The 21387-nt window shown below is 42.6% G+C and overlaps 1 protein-coding gene across 1 annotated transcript; it reads right to left on the bottom strand.

Moving 5' to 3' along the window:
- Nucleotides 1-2465: 2465 nt before the first annotated feature.
- On the bottom strand, nt 2466-18666 carry Yy1 (YY1 transcription factor). The gene is made up of 5 exons (XM_015495557.2): nt 18600-18666; nt 14898-15060; nt 6268-6328; nt 4442-4600; nt 2466-3642 (listed from the first exon to the last, which is right to left on the bottom strand). The coding sequence occupies exons 1-5, from the start codon at nt 18649-18651 to the stop codon at nt 3460-3462; spliced, it is 618 nt and encodes a 205-aa protein (XP_015351043.2). The 5' UTR covers nt 18652-18666; the 3' UTR covers nt 2466-3459.
- Between the last annotated feature and the right edge of the window lie 2721 nt (nt 18667-21387).

The raw sequence follows: 21387 nt of genomic DNA, 5'->3' as shown, positions 1-21387 counted from the left end.
GGGGGGGGGGGGGGATGGACCCACAACAAAGGGCTGAAAGTCAGACCAGTGACCCTGAAGGCCAGAGGCCCAAGGTAACCCAGTACCAGGGAGGGCTCCGGCCAGCAACTTCAGTTCTAACCACTGTTTTGACCTTTAGGGTCCCCGCCCTTGCTGTTGGTCAGGTGTTGAGAAAAGTGAAAGAGCCAGGCAAGGAAGTGATCAATTGGTGGGTGGAATTAGCAGGTTTCCAATTCACAGCGGGCCAAGCTCCCTATGCAGGATCTGAGGACTTGCCACCACCCAGGCACCTCCCTCACTCTGCATTTCTTGAGCTCTTGCTCAGGAACAGGGCAGGCATGGTATAGGGTCCTCTTAAAGGGTCCTTCTCCAATCTAGTGAAATAACTGACATTTAGGAGAACTTGCACATGAAAACAAATAGGAAAAAAAACCCTGATCTTCCTCAACTCCTCAGGCCTTCAGTCCAGGCGGAGCACACACGACACCACACGAAGCCAACAGCATGAGCTTGGCGTCACCTTGGAAAATAAATGTCACTCTGGGGTGACAGTTCTTTATACAAATATTATGCCCCCTGCAACCCCACTCCCAGAGAGGGAAATTATAAGAAATTCAAAAATAGAAAACAACATCTTGTTAAGTGTAAACTTATCCTCTGGAGTTTTTATATTACATGTGCTAGAAACATGCATTCATTTCTGCTCAGATGTAAGAAAATATGTCTATCAGTATTACTATAAATCAGAGTAATTCTCGAGACAATGGAATCACTGTTAGAACACCATTTCAAATTTTAGTAAATTACATCTTTAACAAAATTATAAATTCTAACAAGCAAAGCGGGCTTAGGTTAGAGCCAGTGAGAACGATTCCACACCACTGCTCGCTCTTCAGTCACCTACACTACTGCTGTTAATCCAGTGCTACGTCAACAAGGAACCTGCTTGTTATTGTCTTGAACTCCAAATTACACTCCTCATAGAAGTTAACTCTGCAGACTGAGAAAAAGACACGAGAACAGAGAAAGGGGCAGGGAGTGAAGGCGGTTTCACTTGGAGACAAAACGGGACAAAAGAGACGATCAAGGGCATCCCCCAAGGGATGAAGGCACAGAGGAAGAGGGACCTCCTTGCACACAAGAGCCTGGCTCCCGCAGGCCACAGCGTGGCTCAGGGCTGCTGCTCAGGCTTTCCCAGGGTACAGGGCTATTCTGCTGTGGGGCCTCGGGCAAGCGTCCCGAGGATGGTGCCAGGACCGGGCTCAAGTGCAGCATAATGCTGGGTGAGGGCAATGTGGCTCCAGACTTCTCTGATGGCCACTGACTAGGGCAGCATCTCAGTACAACCACATCAGGACTGCTGGACCTGATGGTGGGAAGGAAGGTGTGGCGGTTGCAGGAAGGATGGGCACCAGTAGAAGGCTCTGTCCAGCCTTGGAAAGAATTACTTGCTCACAGGGGGTGCTCAGCTGTGAAGGGGACTCTACCATGGGCTCCCATCTCTCCTGACTGCCAGATACAGCAAAGCCTGGGGTCTTCTGATTAACACAGTTCCACCAAAATATTCAATGGAGAACAGATTCTGGACAAATAAAAACAAGTCTGAAGTTAAATTTTTCACTTATGGTTCAGAAGGCACTTCAAAATTCCACAGAGCCTTGGGGGTCACTGTCATTAGGTCACCAATCCCCCTGGTGAAGAAGCTGTAAGAAACTGGACTATACCTCTGACCAGAAGGTGTCCTGGCCGTTTTCTATGTAAGCATACTAGCTTGTCTGTCAGTGACCTTGCAGAGTCAAGCACTCAGCAGAAAGACTCAGAATGACTGCAATTTGAATAAATGGGATTTTGCTGTATTGTGGCAGTTTATAAAATATTTTCAATGAGTCCTAGATCTGACCCTAAGCAAAATTAAAAAATTATAATCATACATTTAAGAGGTCACAACACAAGGTCAAGTACTCATTGAGTACAATTTTCTAATAATCTAATCACCTTGCCAATCTGCACTCAGTGTCCACTTAGAAGCATGAAATTAAGCTACTGGCACTCTCTTGCCACAATTGCTGGCATTTTGTAAGGCCTCCACTAAGACGGAGGAGCAAAGGCTCTCAAACCAGATACCCAACAACTGTGTTTCCTGTTGGACAAGCCCAGGGCCCACTGGAGCTGCCTCTGAAGCTGAGCAGTGGAAAGAAAAGCCTGGTCTTTCCCACGTGCCCTGTTGCCAACTGGTGCCTTTCCTCCAGAAGGCGCCAGGCCGCGCACACCTGTTTCACTCCCACCCTCACCACAGGAGTGCCAAAATCCGATCCTAGCCCCATGGGCCTGGTCCAAGGTGCTCTGAGGTAGTTCCTTAACTTGGGGTGCCTGTTGCCTACTCTTTCAGAACTCAGGATGTGTAGGGGAGTATTAAAATATCCATGCATCGCTTTCATCACAAGTCACTGTAATGGAGTGCAAAATTAAAGGAAACTTGAGTTGCTTTATTTAGCTTCCAATTTCTGGGAGGCTCAAGAATTATAAGTATTCTGGACAACAGAAGAAAATAAGACTGTGCTTACAGATCTTTTTTCTGCCATATTCTTTCTTTAGGATTGCTATTTTATTGTTGCCCTTTCTGTTACATGGGATGTACACATCAGGTGTTAAAAGGTACAATACATTCTACAACTGAGCACCACTTTCTGTAACTGAACAGGCAAAGAAATTACACTGAACATCAGCATCTGGCAGTTTTTTTTTTTTTTTTGGAAAAAAAAAGTGACTAAAATGGGTTTAAATTGATTAACACTATTAAATCACATCTAATATTTGATACTACATGATTCAATACAGCTATACGATACAATTATACAAAATGTGTTAACATCAAAGAATACAACCAAAATTAAGATAGCAAACAAACCTATATAACTTTTTTTTGTACAGGAAAATACTTTTGAAGTATGCATGTAACTGCCCATTCTTTTAAAGAAAATCTACTGCAAGCAAAGTTATCAACCTCCAGAAAAATCACACATAGCATTACTAAGCATATCCCCAAAAAGTGTACAATATGCACACTTGGAAAATACAAAATTAAAAAAATTGTAAGCAACAGGTGAGCTTCATATTTATAAGAATGTGAAAAGAAGTCCCATTTTTAGCACTGTTGTATAAAGAATTGTCTTTTGATGCGAAGTTCATGAATTGTCCTCCTGCTGGGACCACACTTTACAAAAACACCGTGTTTTTGAAACGAGATTACAGAGCAAGATAGAGCATCTTAGCAATGTCATCTTATTAAAGTTTTTTTTTTAATTTTTACTACTTTATCAAAACATGTCCCTTAGGTGTGTAGGATTCATTTTTAAAATTCTTCCTAGAAATAATATACAAAGGAGAGGCATATTTATTCCCATTCACACTCCTGGAAGATGCTTCCTGCAGTCAAGAAGGGTCTTCTTTTTCTTCTTTTCACTGGTTGTTTTTGGCCTTAGCATGTGTTAAGATGTGAGATTTCAGGTTAGTTGACTGAGCAAACTTCTTATTACAACCATCGAAGGGGCACACATAGGGCCTGTCTCCGGTATGGATTCGCACATGTGTGCGCAAATTGAAGTCCAGTGAAAAGCGTTTCCCACAGCCTTCGAATGTGCACTGTCGAGGAAAGACCAGACATCAGCCTACTCGGCACGCATGACCAGACCCCGGGAGCCAGCGCTCACTGCTCGGGTGGACCTCAGCCCATCTGTTTTACCAAACACTCTCTTCCCTGCCTGGGAGACGCAGTCTGGAATCAGAGGTAGGGATTTCTAACTATGTATGCTGCCACCCTCTGAAGACTTGGGCTGCCCTCATGGACTGAGTGCGTACAACCGGACAGAAACACTGTCAAGCGGCAAGCTGTCCAGATCTCAGGCTAGGACCCTAATACGTCTATAAATATTCTTAAGAGTAAAATATTAATGAGTAAGAAAGAAGTCTTCTGGTGTCAATCGTCAAAAAGAATCATGTCAGATTCACCTTGTTACTAGTTTGTTAACTTACTTGTAAGCCTCTAAAAACAAGATAAAATATCATCTCTACTTAGTATCATACAATAAAATGTAAGACATTCTCGGCCAATTTGTATTTCAATATGCTATTACCTACCAAAAATTAATGATTTCCACCCCATCATGAACACACTAGAATTTAGCTCTTAATTCTGTATTCTCCTACAAAAAAAAAAAAAAAAGTGCTCCACAGACAGGAACACACCTGGTATCCAGCCTCATCTAGATCCCGCAGGGAGGCCAGAAAGTGAAATGAAGTGAAGTGAGCCTTGCACGCAACTCAGGAGGAATGATAGGAAGACCCTCACTCTGTGCTGGCACCTCCTGTGCCAGCCACACCGGCTAGCTTGTGGCGCCCAAGACAGCAAGGCAGTAGAGAGGGGAGAGGGAGCTGGCTCTACCTGGAAGGGCTTCTCTCCAGTATGAACCAGTTGGTGTCGTTTTAGTTTTGAGCTCTCAACGAAAGCTTTGCCACATTCTGCACAGACGTGGACTCTGGGGCCGTGGGTGTGCAGATGTTTTCTCATAGCAGAATTATCCCTGAACATCTTTGTGCAGCCCTTGAAACAGAGAAAGAAGCTTAGTGGTTCACACTGCAAACTCTGAGAAGGATTCAACCACTTAGCAACCTTTACTGATCTATTAGAATGAAGCAACCTCCCCACTCCCCATTTTAACTTTACTTAGCATTACAATAGAACATTAAATTATTTAAGACAAAAAACAGACAACTGAGAAAGGCCTTAACTTTTAATGCAAACCCCTGTTTTACAGATGAGGAAACTGAGGCTTAGAGATGTCTTGAAGTAGACTTGCCCAAGGTCACACTACTAGTAGTAGCCAAGCTGGGAATAGAACCCAGCGCCCCGGCTTCCAGCTATGCCACAGCCGCCTCACCCCGCCACGCCCCCCGATGCAGTAACAGAAGCACTGAGAAATAAACGGAGTTAAAATGACGGTAGTCCACCACTACCTTTGGTGGGCCCCATATTCTGTGCTGCAACAATGGGCTGTCATTCTCCATCGCCTACTGTTCCCTCTTCTCTCTTTGCCTCTTTCCCCTTCTTGACAGAGAAAGAAGCAAGAGGGTCTCCAAGGAATGGCAACTACAGAAGAAATTTATTTTGTGAGACACCGGGAAAAGGAAGAGGCAGGCAAAGCGATACCAGTGCGGGGGAGGCAGATGGATGTGCGGCGCCCGAGAAGCATGTCCTCAACAATTTCTTCTGCAGTTGTTGCCCATGATGGAGTGAATGGGGAAATGGTGAGACAGCATGACAGAAGGACAGCACAGGGCACCACCAGACAGCTTCACAGGCAAAAGGGAGGGAAAGCCAGACTTTTCACCTTGACCTCTAGGTTCAGTTTCCATTTACAAAATGGAATTTTAAAAAATTTAATTGAAAAGAAATATACAGAGAAGCTAGAGATGACAGGCACTTCAGTCATAACTGTTTTCAAATGCTTATTTTTTGCCCCAATGGAGCTCATTTTATATTTCAAAATCACTACATTAATAAGAAAATTAAAAATATGAAAATTTGGGAGTGTGCAGTTTTCATAAGGGCGATTCCATGAAACTAAATTTATCCTTCTCCAATTGATTTTTTAAAATTCTTTACTCCATTTATAATTTCTCCCCCTTTGTTTATCTGCACTTATGTGGTATCATTTTTCTGTTAAGTTTTACTTCCAATCAAGTTTGAAAAATAGCCCCCAACTAACACCTCAAAGTACCTTCTGGGCTATCCTCTTTATGTGCAAGACTGGCTACATTTGAAAACAATTAAGTACCCTTCTAGAAACATGATTAACAGGGTAAATAAGAAAACTGAAAGAAATTATGAAGTCTTTGGCTTTGTTTTTTAGCAAATATTTCCATATTTCATTCATGAGCCTACATTTCATAAAGGGCGGTGGGCGAGGTACAGCCCAATGCCTTAAGACTTGTTAATGACCCCAAAGGAATGGAGCCCTGGCACAGTATAGTTAACAGACAGCAATCAACGCAGCTCCCTACAGTGGCCCACTTAATAAAATACAATAAATCACAAATTTAGGTGGCTTTTACTAAACAACAAAACTCTTGTCTCTTGAATTTAAAAACCAAAGATTATAGTTCCTCCCTTTATCTCAATTATGAAAGTGGAAATAAATGTGCAAATTTCTTACAAACTCTCTAAGACTTCAGTAGCGGTTCCGTGAACCTCCCCCTAGCATTACTTACTTTATGAGGGCAAGCTATTGTTCTTGGAGCATCATCTTCTTTAATTTTTCTTGGCTTCATTCTTATCCAAAAAAAAAAAAGAGAGAGAGAGAGAAAGAGAGAGAGACAGATTTGTAGGAGTGGGTACACTCAACTGGCATAAATCATATAGTGCCTAAAATGGTCTCCTTATAGCTAACAAAACTAAGCTTATAACATGTTCCCACGAAGGAGGACAAGACTGCTTCAATGAGTGCTGAGGACTTTGATAAGGGGTGACACCCAGAAGGCTGCACACTGCCACTGTGGCCTCGGAGCTGAGAAGCTGGCTAAGCATAGCACAGTGATCTATGTGACTCAAATACCTGCTCTTTTCTCCTGCCCCTCTAGAAAAATACAAAGACCACAGCTCAATCTCCTAGTGGGAGCTGGGCAAGGCACTCAAAGCAGCTGCTGCGATGACAAAGGTACCTTATGAAAAAGGAATAACAGGCATGAAATGTCTCAAAAATATGTGTCTCTATACAGCTGCTTAAAAACACATAGACAAATGGGTCCACTTTATACTGATATAACCGAGCTTTATGACACATCAATTTTTGAGGGGATGTGCTGGGGAGTGATACTGGCCAAAATATACTGCTAAGTTGTGTGCACGTGAATATGTAACAACAAATCCCATCAATGTGTACAACTATAACCCACGAATTAAAAATTCGGGCTGGGCGTGGTGGTGCACGCCTATAATTGCAGCGGCTGGGGAGGCTGAGGCCCTAAGCAACTCAGCAGTTAAATGCCCCTGGGTTCAATCCCTGGTACAAAAAAATGGTGGGAAAAAAATATATCATTTTTGCAAAGTGTATGAAATAGTCCTTTTAAACAAAATTCTTTTGACACACTGAAGTATCAAATAGCTTTCAAAGGAAACACAGAAACCATCAGCACTGTTATCTGAGGGACTAGTGGGCCAGTCTAGTGAGAACCACAGACTCTCACATGGTTTCCTTTCTACCATCAATTTTGGTGGTGAGAGTAAAGTACAGTTACAGTTTTTAAAAATGGTGAGATAATTTTATTTTAAACTATGGAGACTTGTGGCCCTGCTTTTGTTTGGGGGCTTGGAAGTTCCCATCTGTGACAAGATACCTGGTGAGGTGGGCAGCCTGGCAGAACCCCATGCAAATCCTGACAGCTTTCTCCAATTTTAACGTACCCACCTGCTACTTGCACTGAACTGACCTTTGGTCTGCCCCCAGAACTTTCTCTCCGAATACTCCCTACATATCTGTGTGTGACTGGGATAAGAAATTAAGAATTCCTAGAAAAAATAAAAAAAAGAGGGGCCGGGGTTGTAGCTCAGAGGCAGAGCACTTGCCTAGTACGTGTGAGGCTCTAGGTTCAATCCTCAGCACCACATAAAAATAAATAGATATTGTGTCCATCTACAACTAAAAAATTAAAAAAAAAAAAGATTTCAATCTCTGAAACAGATTTTCTTTTTGTTCTCATTTCTGCCATCACATACCTCTCCATAAGGGCTCATGCTTAATAAACAAACCACTAAGCCAATGGTTCCTTAAAACTAAAAGTTAATTTATCACCACCCTTTTGTTATAAAGGATTATTTCTGTTATCTTTCAGTTAATAAAGGTCCTAACAATATTATTCTTGTTCACCCTGGATTTGGGAAAAGTGTCCTTATTATGTCATAAAATCTGAACTTATGTCTTTGACTAAAATCCCGTATCCTAGAAGTCTAAGAGGAACAATGTGTCTGGTAGCTTTCACTTATGTCCGTGTTGTCTGTTCAAGACTGTACATGTATTTCTACTTTAAACTGAGAACATTTTCTGAGTGGTATTCTTCCCATCCAAAACCTGCAGACACTCTTTTATTTCTTGTAAATGGATTATCACATCAGCTAGTAGGCATTTCTTAAGTGCCAGTTGCCTATTGAGCTCTGAACTAGTCTTTGTTGTCTTAAATACCAGTATATCCTGGGTGTTTTGTCTGAATTTACATACCAGGGAGGGCAAGAGCTTTGGTATCAGGGCGCCACCTGGAGGCTAGATCAGTGTGAAAAACAACATTGATTCATGCAAGGTTTCTACTTTCCTTAAGAAAAGTACACTAAGACTCAAGTTCCAATCTAATTGAGAATGCTTATTCTTTGATGACTCCACCAAAGTGCTCTGTGTGTAAACTGTGACTCGACTACAATTGTCCAAATTCCCAGAATGGTACATACCCAAGATGTTGGATTTTTCTGTAAGTAAATTATATCTAAATAAACCTGGCGTAAGGAAGGTCCTCTTCATATATTTTCTGAGATTCATCGCTATAAACTTAATTTTCAAGACATTATATTATAGAAAATTTCAAATCTGCACAAGAGAGTATAGTTCCATGTGCCCAACACTTGGTTTTTTTGGTAAGTGTAAAAAGTCATTTTAAAAAATGTGTTCTAGTATTCAGAAGTCTATTTTTAGGATGAGATTTAAAATTTGGACAAACATCCATGAACTCAAGAGGTCAACGGAAGATTAGCAGCCACTCTGAAGTTCCTTGACACATCGTCCTTCATTCTCTACAGAGTGGTCATCCCCCCCCCACCCAAAGTACACTTGGATTGAAAATGTTTTATAAGACTAAAATCATATACACTACCACTCAGAATTCTATTTGGCCCTCCCAAAATATTCACAAGCGACTAGACTTCAGTGTTCATTCACTGACTGTGAGGCTTGAAGAACCCAGAAACAATGAGGACAACAGCACAGGCGTTTCAAACGAGACGGGATGGGATGTGTGACTTGGAGCTGACTCCTACTAGCTGCATGACCTTGAGCAAAAACTACACAACTTCTCCACCTCGGTTTCTTATTCTGTAAACAGGCACAATGCTCCCTACTTTATAGGGCTGCAAGATTAAAAGATGACACATGTTAAACACTTTGAGATGACAGTCATTATTACCAATGGCTAAGTGTTATACAGGACTATTTTAAAAATGAGTTCATCACCCCTATTCCCCTGCTGGCATTCTGGGGATTGATCCCAGAGCTCTACCACTGAGCTACATCCCCAACCCTTTTTTGAGATAGGGTCTCCTTTAAATTAACGAGGCTCGCCTCCAACTTTGCAATCCTTCTGCCTCAGCCTCCCAAGTAGCTGGGATTACAAATGTGCACCACCATGCTCAGATTAATAACAAGCCCATTCTTAAAAATATTATAGCACTTGTGCTAAACAATACAGAAGGTTCTGGTGTTCCAAACCACCTTTTCAACTAAAGGACGAAGGGGACTGAAGAAAGAATAGCACAAGCAGAAAAGCACCCCTCCGTAGAGATTCTTTTGTTCCAATAAAAATGGAGAATACTCTCCCTGTGACCCAACTGCTGGACATATAAACATCTCATTCTGACATTTGTGGAAGGAACATTGTGAAGAATGGGCTCCAAACTCAAGCTTGCAGGAACGTCCTGACACAATGTCAGCAGAGAATTGTGTAAACCAAAACTCTTGACTAACTCAAATCCATGAATATCCCAGAAGCAGAGATTCTCTAATAAAATCAGCCTGCAAAACAAGCTTAGTTAATTGCTAGACCAGCATCATCTATTCAGACCCATGCTGGGAGGACATGTTCCTGGGTAACACAGCTACGCTCTGCAAGTGCGATTCACCTCCTTTCTTTGTGCAATGAGTAGTTTCTTCAGCAGACATTATATAGTCATGTAACATCGAGGACTTTTAAAGTCATTTCCATCTCTATTATCACACTTTACCTAGCCCTGTGAAAGTCTCAGGGTAGACAGTGATAAAAACATCACTACCTTGGGATTGCCTTTATGCTCATCTTTCTAAACTGGAGTCGTCCCCTCACCCCACCACCCTGCTCAGGACTGGGGATTGAACCCAGGGCTTTACCCACATTCTACCACACTGAAGCTATACACCCAGTCTTTTTAAAACTCTGATTCAGGGTCTCACTAAGTTGCCCAGGCTGGTCTCAAACTTGTGATCCTCCTGCCTCGTTTCCCGAGCAGCTGGGATTACAAATGTGCTCCATCATGCCTGACAAGAACAGGGGTTTGTAAAGGCTAACTTTAGTTAATGAAATACAGAGACTGGATTTAATCAGGAAACTTACCAGGCCTAACTCACTGACTACTTTTCAAGTATTAAAGGGACATTTCAGGGCAGAATAAAGTTCCCCATGGTCCCACCTCACCAAGGCCAGGACTTTCAAATGAAAGTCATCATTCCTTCCATCTGTCCTCTCACAGCATTAACTGATAGGTAATCTGGGTGGAGCATGGCAGGAGCCTGAAACATTCTTTGGTCAGTTTCAAGTCCAGTGCAGTATCCCACCACCCCAAGTCACAGAATACAGGGGAAAGCATCCAATACTCTGCTATAAACTAACACTATAGCCCTTCAACATGGCTTGGAGTAATGAGCAGAGGGGATGAGGGAAGGCGGCCAGAAGAACCAATTATGTGGATCAGTGAAAATGTGGTCTGGCCCCCTGTTCATGACAAACTTGGGACCTCTGTATCTAACTTTCTGAATGCCAATCACCAATTATGGGGCCTCCAGAAAACCCTATTAAACTCACACAGATTCTCAAAGTGCAAAAACTTGGCAAAATAGAGCACCCAGGCTCTATTTTCTTTATCACCACTGTCCAATCAGGCAGATGTGTTAAGATGACCTTCAGGAGATGCCACATATAACTGGGATGAACCAGCCACCCCTCATGCATCCTGGCACCCAAACCCTACACACCTTTACTTCTTACATGCTCAGGACCAGCAGAGTGTCATCATACTCTAGACACAAACGAATCTTTCACTGACTGATTATAAAAGAAGATCAACATCATTTACCTTCACTTTATGATTGTGCAAGTGCTGCCTATGGTGTGTCAGATCACACTTTGGGCTCAACAAGTCCAACACAGTAGCTACAAGCACAAAATTTCCTTCAATCAGGCCCAAGAAGTTCTCTCTAAATAATGTCAAAATTATTCCTAGGTTTAGGCTGGTATTCCTTCACCCCTTTCCAGGGAATTTCTGATTGCTGTTTCCTTTTTTAGAAGATTCTTTCCCACACCAAAAGTGACTTTCAGATCACTGAGAAGATGCTTGGGTATGCATGCTAGACAAGAGCTCTACCACACAGTTACCCCAACCCCCCAGGAAACTTTCTGGCAGAAAACTTCCTACTCCACTTTAAGGGACCATGTTTCCCAGCCTCTGCACTGCTGTCCTTGAAGATCTCTCACCCCATCTTCCTTCTCATGCACATACTCATTGGCCCCGCTGCACCCTCAGTGACCTCCTCAGGACTGTATACAATATAAAGTGATTCCTTAGGTCACTAACACTGTCTTTGTATTTGACTAGTAGCTTCGCTGGATTGAGAATTCTGGTTAGCTGGGCATAGTGGCGCACATCTATAATTCCAACTATTTTGAGAAGCTGAGGCAGGAAGCAGACCCACACTCCTCCACGGGGACTGGGACCAAGTAGCACACAGCAAGTCTGAGGCCCATCTGGGAACTAGAGTAAGATCCTATCTCAAACAGACAGGGCTGGGATTATGGCTTATCGGTAGAGCGCTGGCCTAGCATGTGTGGGGCACTGGGTTCAGTCCTCACCATCACATTAAAAAACCAACCAACCAACCAACCAACCAACGGATAAACAAAAAAAGCTAAAAAACCCAAAGAGGTCTGTTTATAGGCTGGGAGTGCAGTCAGGGCAGAGCACTTCTGCAGTACACATGAGGCCCTAAGTGTGATCACCAGCACCAAACCAAACACCCTTTCATGTTTACAGTCATTGTTCCTCTCAAACACGGCCTTCCTGTCTTCTATTCATCCTTCAGTCTACTGGTCTTTTGTAGATGGTCTTTTTTCCCTAGAAGTTTTCAGGTTCTTTAAGTGTTTTGAAATTTCATGAGTGGATGGCTACTTGGTACTACGTCCCAGTTCCCTTTCTTCAGAGGATGTTTGAAGATAGCCCTGGGGCAGAAAGACCAGGCTGCCTTTGAACAGCAGCATGTGTCCTGGCTTTTCTGTTCAGAGGACTGTGGGAACAGGGCTGGCAAGCCATCCTCTCGGCTGCCCCAATCCTCCTGGGACAGGTGAACAATGATATGGGTCACCAAACCCTAAATACTTGTGGTGCTCACCACCCCACATTTTGTTCCCTAGCTGTCGAAAGCCTTCAGCACACCACCAAAATCCTTTCCTGTTTCATGGAAAGGTTTATGTTCCTTCCTCACTGCACTTGACCAACTGATCCTTCTACTCTCACAGCTTCTTTCACTTAGACTTTGCAGCTGGGTCTTTTTTCCCCCAAAGCTATTTAACCACTTTCACATTTCTAGCCATCCCTCATAAAGGACCCCAGTCCTTACTTCCTTCCCAACTCCTCCCAAGGGCTGAGGTGTAGCTTGGTGGCAGAGCACCTGTTTAGAATGCAGGGAGCCCTGGGTTCTTCCCTAGTACTGCACTGCACACAGCCAAACAAGAACAACAGTAATTTTTTTAAAATGCTAAAATAACCCAGGATGTTTTATTAGCATCTAAAACCAAACAATGACTGCATCTGAACTCCAAATCAGAAACTTTCCCCAATCTCCCCCATCATTCAAGAAGTGAACATTTAACATCAATTTTTTAAAATATTCATTGTTTAGTTTTCGGTGGACACAACATCTTTATTTTATTTTTATGTGGTGCTGAGGATCGAACCCAGCGCCCCACGCGAGCGCGCTACCACTTGAGCCACATTCCCAGCCCCATTAACATCAATTTTGATTTTTTTCTTTTTTGTCCCTCCCATATACAGACGATCTGGCCCTAATTCTGTGACTTCTTTCACTGTTGACCACATTCTAGCTCAGGCCTTCGTTTGCTCCTGCTCAAGCACCATCCCCATGTCCTGGCTACACCAGCACCAATTCAGCCTAGACACAGCTACAAAGTGACGCTCTCATTAGCTCCATCACCCAGATCACTACTTTCAAAATCTTTAGCAGCTGCCCAATGTATACTAAAAAAAAAAATCCACAGATCTTGGCCCAGTATTCATAGACCTTAATGACCTGATTTCAATTTTACATTTTGGTGGGTTTTTCCAGTCATTTCCCTCAAGTGTCCTAATTCCCAGGCAAGACTACACCCTTTTCTGTGTACCTTTCTACTGTGTCACATTGTTCTAGCATGCAGGTTCCACCACTAAAACTGTTCAAAGCTCAAATCAAATGCTGCCCCATCCACAAAACTTCACTGATTCCTCTGTTCAAGTATCCTCACAGAATCTGAGCACATAAAAGCTGACTTTTCAGATTCAATTTTTATCTGTAATTTTTCTGAGGGAAGAGCAGTTAATATCTGATTCATAACTATCTGAAATATGAATGGCAATAAAAGTTGGGATTCAATGTCATTAACAAAAGCATAGAGCCTTAACTGGGGTAAGCCATGATAAATGAGAAATAAACTAAATGTGCATATTTCCTATAGCTACAGTTTAACTGGAGAGAAAGGGACAAGAACCCCTTTATGAAAACAAAAAGATTTGACAAGCAGGAAAACAGGTTCAGGTGGTCTGAGTTGAGTTGCCCAACCAGTTCTCAGAAGGGTCAGAAGAGGAAGGGAGGTGAGGAGGGGAAACTGGGTTGCCCTGGTCTCCCCTTGCTGCTCTGCTCTCAAGAGACAAGTTCTCTGGTCACAGAGGGTACAGGACCAGAGATGTGTCTTCATTCCTGATCCCAACCCTTGTATATATTTCTGGGGTTGTTCCAGGCTCCATTCAAGCTCAGGGAAAGGGATCAGGCCTTCTGTGCCAGTTTATTAATTTCATTCTATTTAATCCCCCCGCCCCCATTACTGGAACTGAACCCAGGGGCACTCTACCACTGAGCTACACCCCCAGCCCTTTTTATTTTTTATTTGCCAAGGCTGGCCTGGTACTTGGTATCCTCCTGCCTGAATGACTGGGTTTACAGGTGTGCACACTGTACCTGGCTTTACTTAAAATTTTACATTTTTGTGGGTTTTTCCATATCCTTATAAAACCTACCAACCAGTAAAACAAGGCCACATCTAGTGGTTTCAGATCCTGACTGTTCACCTTGAATAGTCACAGGGTTCTGGCCACAAATATCTGACATCTCTTTCAGCCATGCCAGCTCCAATTAGCAAAACAGGGAGAGCTTAACTGATGCCACGTGCTGCAATAGGAACTGATGAAAGCCCTTCCCAGGGTCCACTGAACAGATCTAGTATAGACCCGGGTCTTCTGCAATGATTCTTCTGCAACACACCCAAACTTAAAATGCATACAAAGAGGTCAGGAGGCTGAGTCTGAACAGGCCCCTCAAAACAAACTACGTGCAATTATATCTACATCCAAGCAAGGCCAGTTATGGAATTAAAGAGCATTTGCCTCATCTTACTACTACTACTTACTACTACTCAATTACTATTAAAAATAAAACTGACTGCTTTTGTTTTCAGAAGTTTCCCTAGAGAAAGAATATAAATCACCACTGTGACTTGGGCATAGAAAACCACAGATGTCAAGAAAGCACTTTCTATAATGAAAAGGAAAGTAAAGTTCTCTAACTTACCTAGCAAATTCTGCCAGCTGTTTTGGATCTGAGAGGTCAATGCCAGGGATTCCTCCAGGAGGGAGTTTCTTTCCTGTCATATACTCTGAATAATCAGGAGGCGAGTTCTCTCCAATGATCTGTTCTTCAACCACTGTCTCATGGTCAATATCTTTTTTTTCATCTGAAACACATCATGAAATTGATTATCTTAGCTGAGTAAAGACATTTTTAAAAGTATTTAAAAGGTATAAAAATTGCTTTCACTAGCACCTTCACCTTCTTAGATTACAGCTATCACCTCAATTTCTTTACAGCTCATTCCTTGTCCTCAATTTTTTGAACTCCTATTTCTCCTTGAAGATCACCAGCTCTGTTTAGCCTCTCTGAAGGACTTGCTTTCAGCATCTTTGTTGCTGCACTGGCCTGGGTGACCCCACTTCTCAAACATCTGTTTTTATCCACTGCTGACTACCAACGTGGTGATGCAAATAAAATCTCATTTCCAACCTCTCACCTGTTAGCAAGCCTCTGGTCTACCCTTCCGGCCTCCTCATCCTTCCTCCAAGGATCCAACTTCACAGGCTTTACCCATGCAATTTCTAGAGTTTAAGTGTAATTACAACCATGTGATTTTCCTCAGTCTCTCCCACTAAACTGTGAGTTGGAGGAGGACAGGGAAATTAGTCCATTTTGACCCCAAGGGCCCCAGAACCTTACTTAAAGGCTGGCCCTCAATAAATTGTGTTCACAGAATGAAGGATAGCTCTACTTGTATAATTTCAAATCCACGAGGCTAAAAAAGCAATGCTGACCCCATAATTGATCTTACTTTTGCCTTTGAGGCAAACCCTTCTATTTGCTGTCTGGGCGCTGCACTGGCTGGTTCCATTTTAACATGTTTTCTACTTCTCCCTTGCACATGCCCTCTATTTTCCACCCATTTTTCTCACGGGTTAATTTGCAAGTACCTAGGGGAGAATTCAATAAATCCAAGGCCCCCACACCTCTCTCATTTCCTTTCTCAAAATCCAGTCTCCTTTCAGAGCCTCACCCAAATCTTTAAGGCTTACTGATTTCGATCAGTCCAGCCTTACATTCCCACTCTTTTTTCCAAATCCGAGATCACTTCCTCATAATACTGACAGATCATATACCATTCTGCTTTATTTTTTGGGGGGGGATTGGTCCTGCCTCTTAAATTAGAGCAGAAGAGCCCAAAGTCCAAACACAGTTTTCTATTACCTTCTTCTCCCCTCTTCTACTTTCATGCTTAAAGCAGAAAGTAGGGGCTCCATAATCAATGCTGAAATTTTCGGCTTTTCTATTAAAATGTGTTCACAAAGATCAGGAATATAAGATCTTCCAAAAGTGTTAACTCTTACCTCACATTACCATACCACCAGTGTTAAAAAAACAATACCCCTCAAACAAAAAAACAAACACAACCCTTAAGATTGATGTCACTACCAAAACCATATCCGCTCACTAATGTTAGTGCACAGGCAATGAATAAAAGAAAACACAAATACAGAATGACGTTTGATTCAAGTGGTCACTATCAACTTCAATATCCAGCAACAAAAAGTACAGAATACAAAAAAATTTAAACTTAAAATCACAGAATAGCAGGTTACATTTTCTTGAATGTTTATGTAGGACTATTTTAATCACTTACACATCCCCCTATGAAGTGGGTGAATAAAAGATCGGCAAACTTCATTTTACAGAGAACTGAGGAACGAGGAGGGTGAGCAACACGTTCAGGATCAATTGCCTCACAGCAGGTGTGAACTCACGAGATCTAAATTGAAGATCATGCTACTTCCTGTTAGGAACTAGAAAGAACACTAGGAATAACATCCTTCAAGGTTATCCTCAATGTACAGATAAAGAGTATTGATCAGTGGATGGATGAAGGGGACTAAGGAAAGAATAGCCGAATGTACTGGAAGGGCTTGTCAGCTCTCTGGAGTTTTTATTTTTATTTTTTTAGTTGTCAATGGCTCTTTATTTATATGAGATGCTGAGAATCAAACCCTGTGTCTCACACATGCCAGGCAAGTGCTCTACCACTAAGCCACAACAACCCCAGCCCCTCCAGAGTCTTTATAAGGGCACTAATCCCATTCCCTAGGGCCAAATAACCTCCCCAAGGCCCCACCCCCTAACCCACCACATAAAGGATTAGGATTTCAAATCATGAAACTGGGGAAGAGGGTCATTCAACCCCTACAAAGTGCATGTAGCTCAGTGGTAAAACGCTTTGGGTTCAATCCCCAGTACCTGGCCAGTATGAGGTGGGGGGGGGGGGCAGGAAGCGGGGTGTGGATGCACACCTGTAATCCCAGATACTGAGAGGAGGCTGAAGAAGGAAGAATTTGAGGCCAACCTGGGCAAATTAGCTGTGTCAAAATAAACAGGGCTCAGCATGTAGCTCAGTGGGAAACCTAGCTTGCCTAGCATGCACAAGGCCCTGGGCTCAATCCTTGGCAGTGATGGTGGTAGGTGTCAGGGAACAGGAAATGTGGTTAGTGATCATCAGTTACAAAGCACAAACTCTGTAACCAGATTTAACCATTTCATCCTCATTCTCAAGCCTGCCTGGCCTTACTTATATACCCTTTCACCCTAATGTCTCTAACTCAGGCACATCCAAACTTTCAAGTGATACAGAAACACAGTCATGGGCAGGGAATCTACTTTATTCATATTTTACATTTCTGCTATAAGACCCCACGCATGTGTGATGGCACACACCTGTAACCCCAGCGGCTAAAGAGACTGAGGCAGGAGAATTGCATGTTGGAGGCCAGTTACAGCAAGTAAGATCCTGTGTCAAAATTTTAAAAAGGGATAGGGATGTAGCTCAGTGATAGAGCACTCCTGGGTTCAATCCCTACCTAGTACCACCACTACAAAAAAAAAAAAAAAAATTTGAGTCTCAGCAGCTAGCCTGAACGAGATGTTTGAGCCCATTCTAGCTGCCCCCCCCACACACACAAACACCTCCACCACCAACAAAAACAACAACTGGACATAGTGGCACACGTCTGTAATCTCAACCATGCAGGAGGATCATGAGTTCAAAGCCAGCATCAGAAGCATAAAAAGGGCAGGGGATATGGCTCAGTGGTAAAGCACCCTTGGTTTCAATCTTCAATACCAAAAAGAAAAGAGAACAAAACAAAAAACCCACAACAGACTGGGTGGCTTCTATGACATTTGCTTCCCACAGCATGGAGGTTGGATTAAGACCAGGGTGCCAACATGGCTTCACTCTTCACACTGCATCCTCACCAAGCAGAGAGAAGGTCTGCAAGCTCTCTGGAGTTTTTTGGTTGTTGTTGTTGTTTTTTAATAAGGGCACTAAATCCATTCCCTAGGGCTCTGCTCCCAGACCACATCACCTCCCCAAGGCCTCACTTCCTAACCCATCACATAAAGGATTAAGATTTCAAATTATGAAATTTGGGGGAGGGGGCACTGCAGAGAGCATGACTCAAGTGTGCTAAAATAGAAACAAAGTGCTTGATTAATACTACCATCAGTTCAACACATTAACTGAAGGCTGCTTCCTCGGTGCACAGTATTATCAAAATAGTATTATTCTAGGCCCTGGGAACAGAGGTCAGAAACAAGACAAAGTCTCTGCCCTTATGCAGTTTACGTTCTGGCAAGCTAAGTCAAACAAAGAAACACTTCTTGAGGCTCAGTTCGTACCATAACCGTAGAAGCTGGGGTTGTAGCTCACTGTAGAGGACTTGTCTAGCATGTGTGAGGCATGGAGTTTGATCCTCAGCACCACATTAAATAAACAAACAAACAGTATTAAAAAAAAGTATCAAAACCCTAGAGAACAATCACCAAGATAAATAAGATTTAGGGCAAAAGCCTGGTGCACACCTGTAATCCCAGCAACTCGGAAGACTGAGGCAGGAGGATCACAAACAGTGAGTCCCTGTTTCGAAAAGTAAAAAGGGCTGAGGGTGTAGCTCAGTGGTAAAGTACCCCAGGTTTAATTCCCAGCATGTTCACACGCACGTACACACATACACCAGACACAAATGCTGGCTCAGTGGCAGAGCAGTTTAGTTGCCTGGCATAAGAAAAATCAGGGTTCAATCCCCTGAACTGCAATACAGCAAGATAAAAATTAGAATACAAAAATTTAATGAAATACGCCTAAAGCACAGAGGCTGACAAGTACAGTAAATGGGCCAACTCCTGCCAGCCAGTCGCCTCCCCTCCATTTCCTATAGTTCCCTATTCTCTTAAAAGTGGGCCGGGGGCTGGGGATGTGGCTCAAGCAGTAGCATGTGTGCAGCCCGGGTTCGATCCTCAGCACCACATACAAACAAAGATGTGTGTCCGCTGAAAACTAAAAAAAAAAAAGTGGGTCAGGTGCAGTGGTGCACACCTCTAATCCCAGCAATTTAGAGGGGGAGGCTAAGGCAGGAGGTTTGTACATTTGAGGCCAGCCCCAGAGATTTAGCTTTGAGAACTTCAGCAATTTAGCTCAGAAATAAAGCATCCCTGGGTTTGATCCTTGGTACAAGAAAGGGGGGAAGGCAGCAAAAGAAAGGAAGTATGGTAAGAGGCACATGAATGTAACATTTATCATTCTAACCACTTTTAAGTACACAATTTGGGGGCATTACGCACATTCACAATGCTGCATTCTCATATCTTCTATATACACACATCCCAAAATCTTTTCTTATTCTAGACACCTTAAATAGGAAGATAATGTATGATTCTACTTATCTAATTTATTTACTTACTTACTTAGGGGAACCTTAGAATCAAACCCAGGGCACACACCCTGCTCTTTGGATTTGAGACAGGATCTTACTAAATTGCCCAGGCTAGCCTCAAATTTTTATAATCCTGCCTTAGTGTGTATACTTGCTGGGATTATAGGTGTGTACCATGCCCTATTTCACTAAGTCCATGTTTTCAAGGTCTATCCTGTTGTAGCAAGTATCAAAATTGCATTCTTTACTGAGTGTACTTACCATATTTTGTTTACCCATTCATCTGTTGAGGTACATTTGGGCTGTTTCTACCAGCTAGGCATTGTGAAAAATGCTGTTATATGAGCCTGGATGTGCAAATTTGCCATCCACCTCTTTTTTTCCCCCTTTTTGGTCACTGCCAGGGATAGAACCTAGGGTCTCATGCATGCAGGCAAGTAAGCACTCTACCACTGGGCTATATCCCCAGCCCTGCCATCTATTTTTATTAGAACAACCCTGCTCATTTGTTTATAGATTGTCTTTGGCTGCTTTCTTGACACAGGGCCCACAGATCTGATTAGCTGCAATAAAGAACATATAACCCACAAAATCTAAAATATTACGATCTGGCCCTTCAGGAAAAAGTTTGCTGATACTTAATTTTACTTTAGATTAAGTAAATGGGATTAAGCTATAGTGGTAATTTTTCTGTTTGAAATCAGGCACAATTTCTGACAGTGAAATTACTGAACAATGGGATCTTACACATGTTCAGCATGCCTTTAAAACAGGTTAAAGACTTACTTTGAAGGACTAAACATAGCTAGGTAATAAATCAGATGGCCGGGACAATAGTTTCTTGCTTGATTCTCGAGAATGGTTGTATCATTTGCTGAGATGGAGAACAGTGGGGAAGAGTTGAACTTAAGTTCCTCTCTGGTTCCGGGTACCTGTGCAACTTCCCATGTACAGCCCTACAGGAGGCACTGGATCTGCAATATGGGATGGGGGTAAATCCAGGTTGGAGAGAATAATACGGGAACCACTGGCATATCAGAATGCATTTAAAGCCCCCCAAATACAGAACATCCAATGAAAGAGAATTTAGAGCCAGGGCTCAGAACAACAACCTGGGCAATTCCAATACTGAAAGAATAAGGAAGACTTTGCAAATACTGAAGGATATCCTCAGAGAGGGGGAGACAACTGAAACTATCACTCAGTGATATGCCAATTGGAGGTTTTCCAGGCACACCAAGAAGGACGGCATGGTTTGCTTTTTTTTGGTACCGGGAGTTGAATCCAAGGGTACTTAACCCCTGAGCCACATCCCCAGCCCTTTTTGAGACAGGGTCCCACCTAGTTGCTTAGGGCCTCACTAAATCCTCCTGAATCACTGGGATTACACTACACCTGGCTTCATGGTTTACTTTGCTTTTGATCATCACCACACAACTAAGCTTTTTTTTTTTTTTTTTTAGGTATAGATGGACACAAATGTGGTTGTGGGGGATCGAACCCAGTGCCTCACGCATGCTAGGCAAGTGCTCTACCACTGAGCCACAACCCCGTCCCAACACAACTAAACTTCTAAATAACACCGATGAGACATTATTCTTGCCTACTAAATTTTTTTGTTGATATAAGTTTGAAATTAATGCTGTAATTACTGTGTTTAGTCATTCCAACATATATAAGTTTCATACTACTGTCACATTTGACTTATTCCTTAACAGTGAATTCTACACAGGAGTTAATTTGGAAAACTCCCT

This window comes from Marmota marmota, unplaced genomic scaffold, assembly GCF_001458135.2.
Source record: "Marmota marmota marmota unplaced genomic scaffold, marMar, whole genome shotgun sequence".
NCBI lineage: Eukaryota > Metazoa > Chordata > Mammalia > Rodentia > Sciuridae > Marmota > Marmota marmota.
The sequence above is the reverse complement of the archived record's forward strand: the minus strand, read 5'-3'. Positions and strand labels throughout refer to the sequence as shown.